Genomic DNA, 14,625 nt, shown 5'->3' with positions numbered 1-14,625 from the left:
CTTTGTCTAGACTAGAAATAGTGATGGCAGTTAGGTCAAAATTAGCTAACAGCTTATTAACTCTGATCCAACCTCAACTGCTTCCGCTGGTCTAGACAAACTCATTTGGATGGCATTTGCAGTTTACCCTTAGTGCCAAGGGATCAAGGGCTCTGTTTTCAAAGGTCATTGTCAGCACTTCCTTGATATGAGGATGACTTCCCTACTTATGGTAACGCTGTCATTAGCGAGTCCATAGATCACTGAGGAAACCAATTTGAGATTCACATGTTTCACTGTAAACATGACAAATAGTTCTGGGTGGAAAGAGTACATCCTGGTGATGTCAGGTCACAGCTCCTTCCCTTTGTGTCCCTTGTCTATCTGCCTCCATAGTGAATCAAGTTTGCACAAAATGATCAGTGCCTTGTTGTACATCATGGCACTGTTGTTAATATTGCATTTTTTCCAAATTGTCCTTCACAATGTTCTTGAATCTCTTCTTTTGCCCACCTCTAGAGCAGTGACCATAGGTGAGTTGGAAGCTTAGGACCTGGTTGTCAGGCATTCTTATGACAAACCCTGACCAGCAGGTCTAGTGCCATATAAACATGGCTTCAATGCTGGTTGTGTTTGGCTGAGCCAGAATGCTGGCATTTGTTCTTTCATCCTTTCAATTGATATGGAGGATTTTCTGAAGGCATTGTGGATGGTAACATTCCCGAGCTTTCAGGTGCTTCCAATACATCATCCAGGTTCCACACCCAAACAACAGGGTAAGGATGACAACAGCCTGGTAGACAAGAAGTTTGGTTTGGGTTCTGATATCATGATTAATCAAAGACACAACTTTGGAGATGTTCAAAGGCAACAGTAGCAGATTTGATCCAGTACTGAATATTGTCATCCATGTCTACTTTTGGGGGAAGGTGGCTATCCAGGTAGGGGAAGTGCTCAACATTCTCCAAGGAGTCTTCTCTAACTGTAATATGTAGAGGAGCAGCTGGCTGGTTTGGGGTGGGTTGGTAAAGGATCTTGGTGTTCTTGAAGTTGACAGCAAGTCCAAGCATTTCATATGCTTCACAGAAGCAAGCAAAAGTGTGAAGCTCTTCATTTTAGTGGGCACACACAACACAATCATCAGCTTATTGAAGATCACTATGTTCCAAGATAATCAACACCTCCATTAATGAGTTGATGTTAGAGATCCCCATTTATGCAATACTGGATGCTAACTCCAGAAGGAAGTTTATAAGAATAACTGAGATGCAGAATATCCAATATAGAGGGAAAAGAGTGTTGGTGCATTTCCAAGGCATTGCTTAGGAGACTTGCGGGCATGTCAAAAGTAATTAAGGTACCTAATGCCTATTGATTTAAATGGAGTGTAGACATCTGATTACATTTACAAATCTGGGATTAAGACTATTTTTGACAACAAACCAAGACTGGGATTAAGGCTATCAAGGAATGAGAGAAGTCATTTTGGGACTAGCACATAAAATACAGATCATGAAATAAAATGGAACAAAAAAAAATAAGGACAATATTAGAGAAGTACTCTTCTAGACTGGGATTGTCTCCCAAAGAAGATGCCCAGTTACTTGAGGCATTGAAAAATGGCTGAGATGCGATACTGAAAAATATCCCAGAAGTGAGCACAGTGGTTAGGACAAGAGATTTCCATGCTTCCTGCTTCCATACCCAGCTCTCCCACTAACTTGTTGTATATCCTTGATCCAGTTCTCTAGCTTCTCTGTGGTATGGTTTTGGAGTCTGAAAGTCTGGCCCCAGAAATGCAAAGCATTGAGTAACGTAACATGAGAGTGCACAGGGACTATGGAGACAAGGTTCCTTGGGTGAATTTGATAATTTTTATTAGACCAACCCAAATGGTTGGAGAATAGTTATTAAGCAAGCTTTCAGGTTCAAAAACCCTTCGTCAGGCTAAGGAATCTTCAGTAGTTGGTGTATGCTCTTCCTACGTATGCAGACTCTCACATCTTTTGCAAGTGAAAGGGTTGGAAGGGCAGGCAATTGCCATAAAAGCCACTGTGTTTGGTAGCTATGCAGCCACCCCTCTCCTACCACGCAACCTTGAGGAAACAGTGGGCGAGTAGAAGTCTCTCTATCTGACCACTGCAGAAACACCTTCCATGACCCAAACCTCATTAAAACTGGGCCCAGTGCAGGAGGGACAGGATGCATATCTATGATATTCTGATACCGATCACAGCTGGACAAATGTAAATGAGTGCAAAAAGAAACAGTGTTATTCTTGCCACATAGCCAGTCACAACCAAGAATGGCATTGGACCACCTTGTTATGAAAAGAACAATGCTGGAATAATTGCTTTCCAAAGACAGGGAGAAATCAGGGATTTGAACAGTTTTGAGCCCTCCTAACACTTGGCAGACAGTAATGACGCTCCTGTCTAATTCTCTGCCAGGTTAATCTAAAAGAAATTCACCCTCCTGGGATTCTTGACTCCTTTGGATCGTTACCAGCCAGGAAATGAAAATGTAAAAGTTTTTGTCATTATTAGCATTTAAATCTCTCCCAGTGAACAAATTTGCTCGCTCTCTCTCTCTCATGGTTTGCCAATGTTGCAAACCCAAAGGGTCAGTTTGTAAAATACACTTTACTCTAATCCCTCTTAGAAAGCTGTTTAAACAAAGATTGGTTTGAAATGAGCACTAGATGTTAACAGCCAAAGAATTGGGTTGGTTTTGAGGCTCTGACAAACTCAGGTGGCTATGGTCATCTGACATGAACCCCAGCTTAGAATTAGGGATGGTCCAGCTGTAGAAATGGCAACTTATTTTAGTAGTCACTACTTTGGACAACAGTATATCAAAGTGAACAAAGGACTTGAGGTTCTTAGATCTTGACCAGGTTGCTGGTCAAGAAGAAACAAACAGAGCTACAACTTGCAGCAGTGGCACTCACCCTTGATTCAAACAGTGCAAGCAAATCAAGCTTTCCTTGCCTGCATTCCTGAGTTACTTTTTTGGTACAATGCACAAACTATACAACATCTTCCTGTCCCCTGACTGAATGAGGAGCATTCTTAGGATGACTTTTCTAAAGCAAATATTTGAGAACACATTTGAAACGTACCTGTCATGATTCTGACATTCATTGTTTTCAGGAATGTTTCACAGCTAGCAAACACTCTTGCTGGAGAATTAATGGTATACAGGCACAGGCAGGAGCATAGACAAGGAAAATCCTATTAAAAATGCAACAGAAAACCTGGAGCTTTCTTTGGAGTTCCACTTTCACTTGCTCAGCTGGAGTCCCAAGGAATCCTCTCATCAGGAGAGGATTACCAGTTCTGCACCCACATCAAAAGACTTTTCATAGCAGACTCCATGCCAAAGCACCCCTTACTTCAGCAGAACCAATTTGCTCATCCCTGAAATAGGGCTTATCCCTGAGAAGCCTGAGCAGGGCAGCAAGCCAGGCGATCGAAACAAACTGGTCTGAAAGACAAATTTTGCCAGCTCTTTCAGTGGTTACCAAAGAGCAAACAGAACAACACGGAGCACCTGCTCTAATGAGGCGTTCGGTTGGACATCACGGTTATTTGAGTACGGTACACAAAGCTTTTTCACCATGCATACCGTAACTGTCTCTACTGCACTGGCCAAATACATTTATTCTTCTCAGGTGGTTGACATCTTGTCTTTTGTGGTCATGGGAAACAAAGAAGCAACAGAGCCAAGAACAGATAACGTGCATTAGCTTCCCTTTCCTTAGTGCTTGCCCCAATCCCCACTGATATGGGTGGAAAGCTTCTCCTTGATGTCAGTGAGCTCTAGATCAGCCACTTATAGTGTGAGCTCCTTCAGTACACAGAGCCCTTCAGTGCACAGAAGCTCCCATCTGAATCAGGGTACTAGGTGTTGCTGCAATATAAATATGAAATAGTTGGAGCTACCACTAATTAGGCCATAGCAGCTGGTGTTCTGGAAACAAGTACACTGACAGGTGGACAATGCCTCTTCAGAAGGGTTGCTCTCAGGCCAAACAGTGACAAGACTAAGTTTAGTCTTCCATGGTTCAAGCAAGAGTCAAGAACAAAAAGAAAGTCTCTCTGTGTACACACCTGTGGGGAACAAAACATGATGTGTTGGAGAGGTCATGATCAGTCCCATGCATGTGGTTGGCATAGGTTCAACTCTCACCCTGTGCCTGAGGACTCCATGAACCAGACTGTCTGGCCTGCTCAGCTCCCCTCCTGCAAAAGGAGCAGAGACTGCCCCATAAACTTCCAGGGCTAAGGATTCCCTGGGCGTGGGACAGTGCTGAAAGGAAAAACATCAGTACAGGTATCTTTAGGAACAATGCCAATTAAAAATGTTGGCCTCCCCTACCAGCTCCTGACTTAGGGAGCACCACTCCCCCAACACACATGAACACATAACCCCATATCCCCAAGGGAAAGCATCTTCTCCCACCCCCTGCTGCATGAATTTGTTTTGCTGTACTGTGCTGCTAGCATCCAGTACTTTCAAAATACCTAGGGACACATCCTTTTCCTGCAGAGGGTAGCAGTGATGGGAACGGATGAACCCTGTGAAGTGCTCTGCGCCTCTTCCCTAGAAGCTCAACCACTCCTAGCTGGTTTCTGCTAGATGGGTTCTCAATTCAGCAACACTCGTGTTAACCCCAAACACAATTCCCAATGGCTCCCTTCCCCTTACTGTAAAATAATTAAGTGGTAAAAAATCCCCCAACCTGAAGAGATTCCATTCATTCAGAAAGAAGCAAATGAGATTTTAGCTGCCCAGCCGAAGTTCTTCACTCCCAGTGTGAAGCAGAAGCCGGTATAGCAACATGATTTGTTAAGCCGACACACTATATGTCAGTGGTCACCAACTGGTCGATCAGGGAGCCCATGATAGACTCTTTCAATCTGAGGGGGCATGCCCCCAAATAATTATTTCTCCCTCCACCTCAATCTGCCCCCCGCCCTTCCCTCCCCACACACTGACCTGCAGAGGAGGGGGTGGCCACACAGGGTAGATCTTGGGTTGCTTTTTAATTCAAGATGTGATCTCCTAGCCAAAATGGTTGGAGAGCACTGCTGTATGTATTGTTGTATAAGTACAAAAGAAGACAGCTTCTATCCTTAGGAACTTAATATCCAGTTTGTTAAAGGGACTTGGGTACTATGAACTGTGTTAGGCACCTGAATGCACCATCTAGGCATCACTAACATTTTCAAAGTCTCCACTCAGCAGCAATTTAACTCCTCAGGCATGGAAGTCCTTTCAGCGCCCCAGTTTCCACTGGCTGGCATTTGCAAAAGCCACTTAAGCTGCCCCACAGCTACTGAGCTGCTTGGAGCCCTATCTGAAGCCAAAGCCTCTCAAACTGGGTATGGGACCACCAGGCCTTCAAGCAGGCCCAGAGCTTTCCGAACTGCTGTGACTGCTAACAACTCCACCAGGAGCATCAGAGATTGCCAGCAGGCTGCTGGTGGGCAGCAGAGCATCCTCCTAGAAGCATGACGAATAGATCCAAGGAGGTGATACTTCCCCTCTATCGGGTGTTGGTCAGACCGCAGTTGGAGTACTGTGTGCAATTCTGGGCACCACACTTCAAGAGAGATGCGGATAACCTGGAGAGGGTCCAGAGAAGGGCCACTCGTATGGTTAAGGGCTTGCAGGCCAAGCCCTACAAGGAGACTAGAGAACCTGGACCTTTTTAGCCTCCACAAGAGAAGGTTGAGAGGCGACCTTGTGGCTGCCTATAAGTTCATCACGGGGGCACAGAAGGGAATTGGTAAGGTTTTATTCACCAAGGCGCCCCCAGGGGTCACAAAAAATAATGGCCACAAGCTAGCAGAGAGCAGATTTAGACTAGACATTAGGAAGAACTTCTTCACAGTTCGAGGGGCCAAGGTGTGGAACGGGCTCCCAAGGGAGGTGGTGCTCTCCCCTACCCTGGGGGTCTTCAAGAGGAGGTTAGATAGGCATCTAGCTGGGGTCATCTAGACCCAGCACTCTTTCCTGCTTATGCAGGGGGTCGGACTCGATGATCTATTGAGGTCCCTTCCGACCCTAACATCTATGAATCTATGAATGGGAAATGTAGGCCACATCTGAGCGAGCTACTGAGCGTGAACACAAGATAGAGAGGTTTGGGCAGTTGGTAGTAGCTTAGGGACACAGTCAAGCGTGTGGGGCACCAGGGCAGCAGTCACTTTTTTCTGCATGCCCCCCACCCCAGGCTGGTGCCCAGGACGCTTGCCCTATTTGCCCTGCCCTAGTTACACCACTGGCTGCTTAGCTATGTGCTACCTGAGCAGCTGACTGATTTAGGTCTCTAATTTAAGGTCCATGGCTAAGGATCCCACATGAAGGGAAGTGCCTATCTCTGGCCTGTCTGCCCTAAACAACAGATCAGCCACTTAGATGCTTAATGCCTTCTTCCTTGCTCCTCTCTGCACCTCTCTCCTTGATATGTCACCTCTGACTAGTTTGGGCAGCTCTCTGCTCAGCAGAGCAGATTCTGGGAAATCCTTCTTCAAGCACCTCACTTTCTTCTCATGCATTGCATTGTTGGGGGAGCCTTGGGGTTTCACCGGGGCTAAAAAATTCCTGTGGGTGGCACGGAGACAAGGTGATAGGAGAAGCAGTGCTGAGGAATGCCACCCAAGGACCTGTGTGGATCTGGGCTGTACTACCCAAGGACTGTTCCCGTAAAATGTACTCACATGAGCAAGCCTTGACTTCTATAGCTAGTCACGATGAGCAAACCCCTGAAAACCAATAATGAGAAAATCAATACAGGCCCCATCCTCTTCACAGGCTAAGCTGTGCTCACCCCAAGCACTGAATGGAGGGGCTTTTCTTGATCTATGTTACCCTGTCACATTTGGGATCAGCAGGCTACCAAAATCACACTGAGATCCAGCAGCAGAGATGAATCAAGGCAGCAGCAGTAGTTTATGCAATGAGCCGTGCAGTGTGTGGGGCCACAGGAAAACCATTGTTAGATGAACTGAGGAAGGAAGGTTGGGTGGGTGGTATACATAAGGGGACTTCTGGTCACTTGTCTCCAAGACAGGGGCTGTACCAGGAAAGGTTTGAGAACTAGGACTGGGGAAAGCAGGGAGGGCTGGCCTTTTTCTTCTCTGGCTCCCTGGTTGGTGGTCAAAACTCAGCACCCCAAAATCATGGAAGCTCATATCCCTGCACATTCCTAACATCAGCCCTTTCTGCCTCAGCTCTTTGCAGAGGCTAGACTAAGGGAAAGGACTTCAGGGCAGAATTGAAAGACTAGACATCCTTGAGACTCCGGGCTTTTCAACAATTCAACTCCTAGACTCTGCAGATGCAATGTACACCACAATGCAGTCAGCTGGAAACACACATCAGAATTAATGATACAATGAGGGAGGCAGCTTGTCCAGTGTTTAGCACTGAAGACTGGGAGTCAGCAGAAGTAGGTCCTAAGTCTTAGCCTGCTATTAAATTCACTATTTTGCCTTCATAGATTCATAAATCTGAAGGTGAGAATGCACCATTAGATTTACCAAATCTGGCCTCCTGCATGACACGGGCCATGGAATTTGAGCACAAGATCACCTCCCGGCATCTTGCTTCTGCACTTGAAGAATAGAAATGGTACTTCACCCACCTTTGCAAAGCCCTTTGAAATCCACAGAGGAAAACTTTTGTGTAAATACTAATTAATATTGCCATCATCACAGCAATGGTTCCTATCTCAGAGCTGTAGCTTGTTAAGTTTTCAGGAAGGGGACAGAGATGCTATCAAGGAAGGAAAGAGAAGAGACATGAAGCAAAGATTTCTCTCCAGAGAGGGAGAAGCCAGGGGAGGGAGAACGTAACCAGCAAACATCTCTAATAATGAGCAAAGGGAACAAGTCCCTGCATCTTATCCCTTGGAGAATTTGAGTGGCTCTTTATTTGCCATCTGTGACAGGCTGGCATCTCTGGATTTCAAATGGAATTTAAATGCAAAGGGAGCTGCTTTTGATTGTATAGCTTTCTTCTTCCCTATGCTGCATCATTCCCAGCTGTGGTTTTCCTAAATTCCTCGTAATATCCATTTGCAAAGCAGGGGCTAAACTCAAGGTAAGTATGCTCATCAGCAGAGGTGATACCCTGGCATCAAGTACCTACACCCCAGAGTCATCAACTTCCCAAGTTTTCCTATCAGCCACTTATTCAAACAAAATGCCTCCACCTGTATCACATCTTCACTGCAGCACCAAAATTAACTTAACTGAACTCAGCAACTTAAACCATTGGCCAGATGGATTTTCACACCATCTTCCAGAGCGAGACCAGAGAGCCCTGATACCAATTCCAAAACTTCTCCATGGTTAACCAGGAGCCTGATTTGGGGAGTGGGTGTGGTGTGGGCCTTGCTTGATTCCATTTAAACAATGACAGCAGATTTCCAGCAAAAACCTGAAAGCAATTTGCACTTTGTGGCCTCACTAAGACATGCCGAATTTGCTCAGAGGCTGAAAAGCAAGCTTGCCTATTTACCTGCATGCAATGCCAGATGGGTACCTCTGAGAATACCTGGCTGAGAGACCTGACACTGCTGTGCTTGAGCTGAAGTGGGAATTTTCCCACCTCTGATGGAGTTTCTCTTCCCCCTTGCAATAGTACAACACCCTTTCTGCTAGTGGCCACAACTGTCCCAGGCTGTGAGGTGCCAATTGCTATCAGCTGGTTGTATAAAACACTAAGTTTCATACAAAGAGTAAGTTTTCAATCAGCAGTTCCTGCCTTTTCCTCATCTTCCCCTCACCGGTCTACTGTAATCTAAGCCTGGCTCTTCTTCCACTCACCTTGGGACTCTCCCTCAATTGAAAACCCAGCTTCCCCCACCCTCAGTGTCAGCAAAAGGACTTACCAGAAAGTTCCCTGAAGCTAAATTTTTTTTCTTTTAGGTTAATAAACCAGAAGGGAAAGGAAAAAAAAAAAAAAGCAACTACACCTTTTTCCCAAATTCTCTTTCACAATAGACCACTTACTGTTTTACTGGAAAGAATCCTCAGCACCAAGAAGCCTCCGTCGGTGCACAGAGCAACAAATCATCAGTATGGTCCATCTCGTCTATCCCCAAGTGCCACCTCCCTGAGAAAGCAGCAAAGCACCCGTCAGCACTGTTCACTAACCTCCTTTACAAGCAGGGACATCCCATCACTTCGGAAACCTAGTTTCCACATTGTTTAGCTCCTCATCGTTCTGGGCACTACAAAGCCCAGCTGTAGGCCACCTCCCCTGCAACAAATCCGGGTTTCTACCAAACCATAGGTATTCAAAGCTGTGTGGGCATGGATGTCAGCATGGCAGGCTAGCCCCCCTCTGCAGGAGGATAGCAGGCTTGCACAGGTTACACACGCAGCAGGCAAACAGTGTCACCTACTGTAAGCAAACAAGGCTGCATAGCAACCACTTTTCTAAAGACACAAGTCATATGGTGCAAGGAATAGGCTTTGCCTGCAGGGCAGGCAGGCGTCTCCCAGGGTTTTGGAACAGAGAGCACCTACGTGACCTTGGTATCACCCCAACACTGGAGCCAGGACAAATCCCAAATTGGAATAGAAGGGTTGCACGCTCCAAGTTCCTCCTGGCCTGTGATTCCTAAAAAAGATTCCTAAAAAACCCACCCAAAGGCTGCCTAACGCCCACACAAACAGCACAGTCTGACTGTTTTGGAGCTTATGAATGGGAGGGGGAAGTTGAGCCTTTCATTACTAGAGGTCAAAATGCTCCAGATAGTAAATTCCTGGGGGCAGGATTATAAGCTTCGACTCTGCTATTGGAGCAGAACAAATCAAGAATAACTCCACGGAATGATGCTGCACAGGAGCAAAATCAATGCAAGAGCTGAGCCAGCTCCTGTTAGCTACGTTCTCCCCTTGGCTGCACCTTGTACAGCCATCAACCCCTCTTCAAAGGGCTGCCCAATTTGAATTCCACATTTGCACTGCGACAGAACTTTTGCCGCCCTGCCAGGAACTACTCATACCAAACCAAACCATTGCCCTTACTTTGTGTCCAGCACCAGCCACATCTGCCTTGCTGTGCAAAAGTGCTAAGACATCATGAAGTTTTCACTCGCTCCCAGTATTTCCATTCCTAGCTTCAGAATATATCAGAACAGCTTCTTGCCCAAGTGTTTATAAACTCCTCCACATGTATACATATATGAATTTTCTTCTAGAAAAAGGGGCTGGATTGGCCAGTGGGTAAAGAGTGGTAGTAATTTTTGTGACCTGTGACAATTAAGGTCATACTAGAAAAAAGAGGAAACCAAGAAACTTGCCCCTTGGGGCTACAACTCCCTTGCCCCTTGAGGCTAATCAAACCCATCTATTACATTACACAGCTATTAAGACCTGGAAAGGCAACTATTGACTCATTTGACACAAGACATGGAACCACCGCCAAATGGCAGTGTCTCCTGCCACTGCTAAGCTAAGTCCGATTTGAACCAGCGACACAGAGATGAAAGCTTCCATCTCACACCAAGTAGCCTTAAGGGAGGGTCAGCAACTTACAGCCTGTGGAGCAACCGGATCCAGCCCATGGAGCTGGGGGTTCAGTAGTCAGCAAACACCACTCACATAGTCTTTGGAAGCAGGAAGAAGCACCAGCACAGAGAAGCAGCAGTAGTGGTGCTGCCTGCATCATACCTGAGCTTGGCCACTCCAGCCTGCCACTGCAAAACATTCCTGACAGATGCCTTAAGCCAACCAAGTCCTTCATTTTCTCCAGTGTTCAGTACACAGGGAAAAACTTAAAGAACTCTCTCTACATGGCAGATAATGACCTGATTCCAGCAGACTGGCCTCACAGGGCCAAATCCTATTTGGTCTCGGAGACGGAGGTGGATCCAGGAGGGTGCAATGCTGTAGTCGCACTCATCTTTGATTTCTGCTCCACCCAAAGCTTAAAATCAAACTGCCTGGCAGCAGCAGTGGCAGTTCTAGTCAGGCAGCCATGAGGGAGCCAACTGGCTCTTTATAGTCTACCTGATTCCTTCTAAACTCTTCATTTTATGGGTTTTAATGGCCCTCTCTCCTTTCTCATAGTCTTGATGTTTCGCTAATTAAGCTATCCTTTTTTCTCCTGTCTGTTAACTGATCCTTTTAGCATAGCTCCTATTACACAGCCCTGCAAACTGTTTTTAACTCTAGCTAAAACAGTAACTCAGGTGTGGAAACATTTAAGCAGGTGATCATCAACTCAGGTGTGGAAATAACTTCCAGTGAAGTGCTGGATGCACTGTCAAGATGCTCAGTAAGGCTAGATTTTGTTTGATTAACCTGAAAGAGAAGTACACTTAATTCTAATGACAACAGGACTAAAGAAACATCTTATGATTGTTTTTGCCTATTTGCTGCATTTTTTTATACAATTCCATTAATGTTGTATTTGTTTTTGCTTCGTTCTTGAACTAAATAATATAGCCCTAGGCCCTCAGCATATTAGCAAAGCTTTTGGTTTCTATATATGATGATGCACCACACCATCTGCACCCCACTTTTCAAAATCCTAGATCCACCCATGCTCAGACATACCTATATTTAAGTATCCAGGTGCCTAAATAAAGGGTAGGCAAGTATCTTGGTGATCAAAATGGATGGTTTCTAAACATGCTCAGAGCCAAGTGCAGGTGTCTATGGAACATTATGGCCCAAAATGGAGGAGCTGCCTGAACTAAAGCACACACTCAGTTTTGTGGCTTCTGGAGCAGGGCCAAATTGGATCATTTTTCAGAACTAAATTCCACCTAAGTCACTTTTAAATATTTCTGAGATAAAAGCAGACCAGGCCTAAAATGTGTATTACAGTTACATCATCAATGCAAGTTTTCTAGTGAATATATTCTATTTGAGCTAGGAAAGAAACAAATCATTGCCTTGTGATTCATATACTGGTCTCAGAGTCTAGAGACATGGGGTCATCTCCCATTTCTACCACAAACTTCCAGCGTCAACTTAGGCAGGATCCAATCTACTCCAGTTCCCATCTCAAAAAAAAAAAATCCTCTCCCTCTATCTATATTCTTTCTATTTAGACTGTAAGGTCTTTAGGACATGAAGCATCTTTTATGTATGTCCACTGGGTGGGGGGGGGGGGGTTATTTGTTTGGTTTGTTTTGTTTTTTGTTGTGTTTTTTTTTTAGGAACCTGTCACAAGCCAGCAGGAACTTGGAGTATGCAACTCTTCTCTTCCTACTCAGGGTTTTTCCTAGCTCCCCAACACCTTCATTTTGGAACAGAGATCATCTTCCCTTTCAGCCAAGGATCCAACAAAGTGAATTAAAGAGGGGTGTGAATGCTCAGCACCTCTGAAGACAACTCAGGGCTTGGTTTTAAGATGGGTGGGCCCAGAATGAAGCACCCCCAAATTAGTAGCCATTTTAAACAATGGTCCTAATCACCTTGTCCAGATCATGAAGTGGAGCTATGGCAGAGCTAGCAGTACAACCCAAGAGTATCCAATATCCAGTCACCTGCTCCAAGCGCTGAACATCTCCTTGCTTTATCTTTGGTTTGCTGATATTGAAGATGAAGGTATACATTTAAGCACCTCTCTGCCTAAACCATTAAGACATAAAATCCAAGGCTTAGTTTGATATTAAAACAATTTTTAAAAGCCTGCCTCACTTTGGATTGTGCTTCTAATAGCTTCAGTCTGCGTGCTTTGCCATCAGTGTTACCTCAGCTTTACTGCTGCTAAATTTAAGTTCCACATGGAAGATGTATTGTCCATGGCACAATTAAGCATCCAGGGAAGGAAAATGAATGAGAGGTGCTCCACAGTCAACCCCGTGACATCTGCAGCAAAGGAAAGATTTCATTACGATAGGATTAAAGTGCATAAACAAAGTGCCATCTAGAAGTACAGAATCACAGAAAACTGGGCTGGATGGGACCTTGAAGGGTCTAATCCAACCTCCTGTCGTGAGGCAGGAACAGGATCTACTCTATACAGCCGTCACCAACCTTTACCAAACTTTCCCTGAGTTGCTGAATGGAATTGGCTTCTTTTAAATGCCCATTCTGGATTCTAAATGCAATTCTCCCCTTATGGGAAGCAGGGTGGGCATCTTCAACTGAACTTTAGGATTCTCTCATCAGATGTCCAGAAGAAACATTCCCTAGTCCATCCATTCCCCCTTCCCCCAGCTGTCCCAGGGAACAAGGCTTCATTGAGAGGCACTATCTCATTGAGAATCATACTGCCATAGTAAATGAGGGCCAGAAGGGACCTCAGGAGGTTATCTGGTGCAACCCCCTGCTCAAAGCAGCACCATCCCCAACTAGATCATCCCAGCCAGGGCTTTGTCTAGCCAGGTCTTAAAAACTGCCAAGGATGGAGATTCCACAACCTCTGTAGGTATTGCAGAGACAGAAATCACCCTCCCCAAACCCTGTCCCCTGTGGCTATAACCAGATACCTGCTCAGCTACTGCTCCTCATTTTCTTTTCCATTGCAGATGTACACAAAAAAGCATATTTAACAATAGTAACATTTGTAGCACCAGCAGCAGCTATCACCTCTTGGCATTCTCACAGGCCCTTTATGTTCACAGGAACCTTTGCTGAGTTGGGAGCTCTAGGGCTTTGCCCATAGCAACCTCCTCTGTGCTTTGGACAAGCACCTGGGTGATCCACATACCACTGCAACAGAGTCCATGAGGGAAGTAAGCATGCACAGCATCAGCACTAATGAGAGCCCAGTGGACACATACAGAGCAGGCTAGTTTATCCGGACCCCCTGCTTTGGTGACATCAAGAGACAGAATAATGTTACTGATTCAGCACGACAAGGGCAGGTAGAGCTTTGCAGGCAGACAGGAAGAGCATCCGTTGGCAAGACTGCTATTCAGGATTGGTCTGAGTGACGACGGTCACAGGGCAGTGGAAGAATTACAGCTGCAGAGGAACACACAGCTGTCAGGGTGAGTTCTTAACCCACTGACTCCTTCATGGAAAAAAACCCAAAACAGCCATGCAGTTAGCTAGCGTTTATCTGTGGATCTCAGAGAAAAGGAAATTCAGTATCATGGGTACTGCTGTATAGGGCATTTTAGCAGCAGCCTGGGCTGTCCGCTAGACTAGAGTTTGTTCTCTGCAACAGTTAGTACTTCTGCTTCTACTTCCACTTGAACCAAAGCTGCAAAATGTGGTGCTTTTTATAACCTCAAACCCCAAGACTCTTCAGATGTAAGGCCTAGCTTGGGGCCCTTCTATGTTCAGACAACACAGAGAGAGACAGAGGTGTTATCGGGGCATATTTAAGGCAATAAGAAGGAAGAGAAGCCTCAGGGATTTGCGGGGTGGAAGGGGAGGCAATGCTTTCATAAACATCTCTTGAGGCTGCTGCACCTTGCTACGCCAAGGCCAAGACTTGAGAATCTCAACAGTTAGTATTTCTGATCCTTTTGTGGGATGACTCCAAGTAAATTACAGTTACAAACAAAGCTCATGAAAGTCTATAGGAATAGAGATGGCATCATCTTCACTCTTTGAGAAATGTCCAGGCCACTCAGCTCTTGCTTCAAAGAGGCTAAGACTAAAAAAGGGAGAGAAAAAAAAGCAGTAGCAGTAATAATAATAATATGCTGGAAGTTTA

General features: G+C 45.4%; 1 protein-coding gene across 1 annotated transcript in view; it reads right to left on the bottom strand.

The window, feature by feature from the left end:
* The window catches only part of TOGARAM2 (TOG array regulator of axonemal microtubules 2), a 53,246-nt gene extending 43,865 nt beyond the window's left edge, over positions 1-9,381 (bottom strand). The window contains exon 1 of the mRNA XM_059717187.1: positions 9,150-9,381. Within this exon, the coding sequence (XP_059573170.1) occupies positions 9,150-9,200 (51 nt within the window). The 5' untranslated portion in view covers positions 9,201-9,381. The remainder of the gene's footprint in view (positions 1-9,149) is intronic.
* Between the last annotated feature and the right edge of the window lie 5,244 nt (positions 9,382-14,625).

The sequence above is a fragment of the Alligator mississippiensis genome, chromosome 1 (genome assembly GCF_030867095.1).
Source record: "Alligator mississippiensis isolate rAllMis1 chromosome 1, rAllMis1, whole genome shotgun sequence".
Classification (NCBI taxonomy): domain Eukaryota; kingdom Metazoa; phylum Chordata; order Crocodylia; family Alligatoridae; genus Alligator; species Alligator mississippiensis.
The sequence above is the reverse complement of the archived record's forward strand: the minus strand, read 5'-3'. Positions and strand labels throughout refer to the sequence as shown.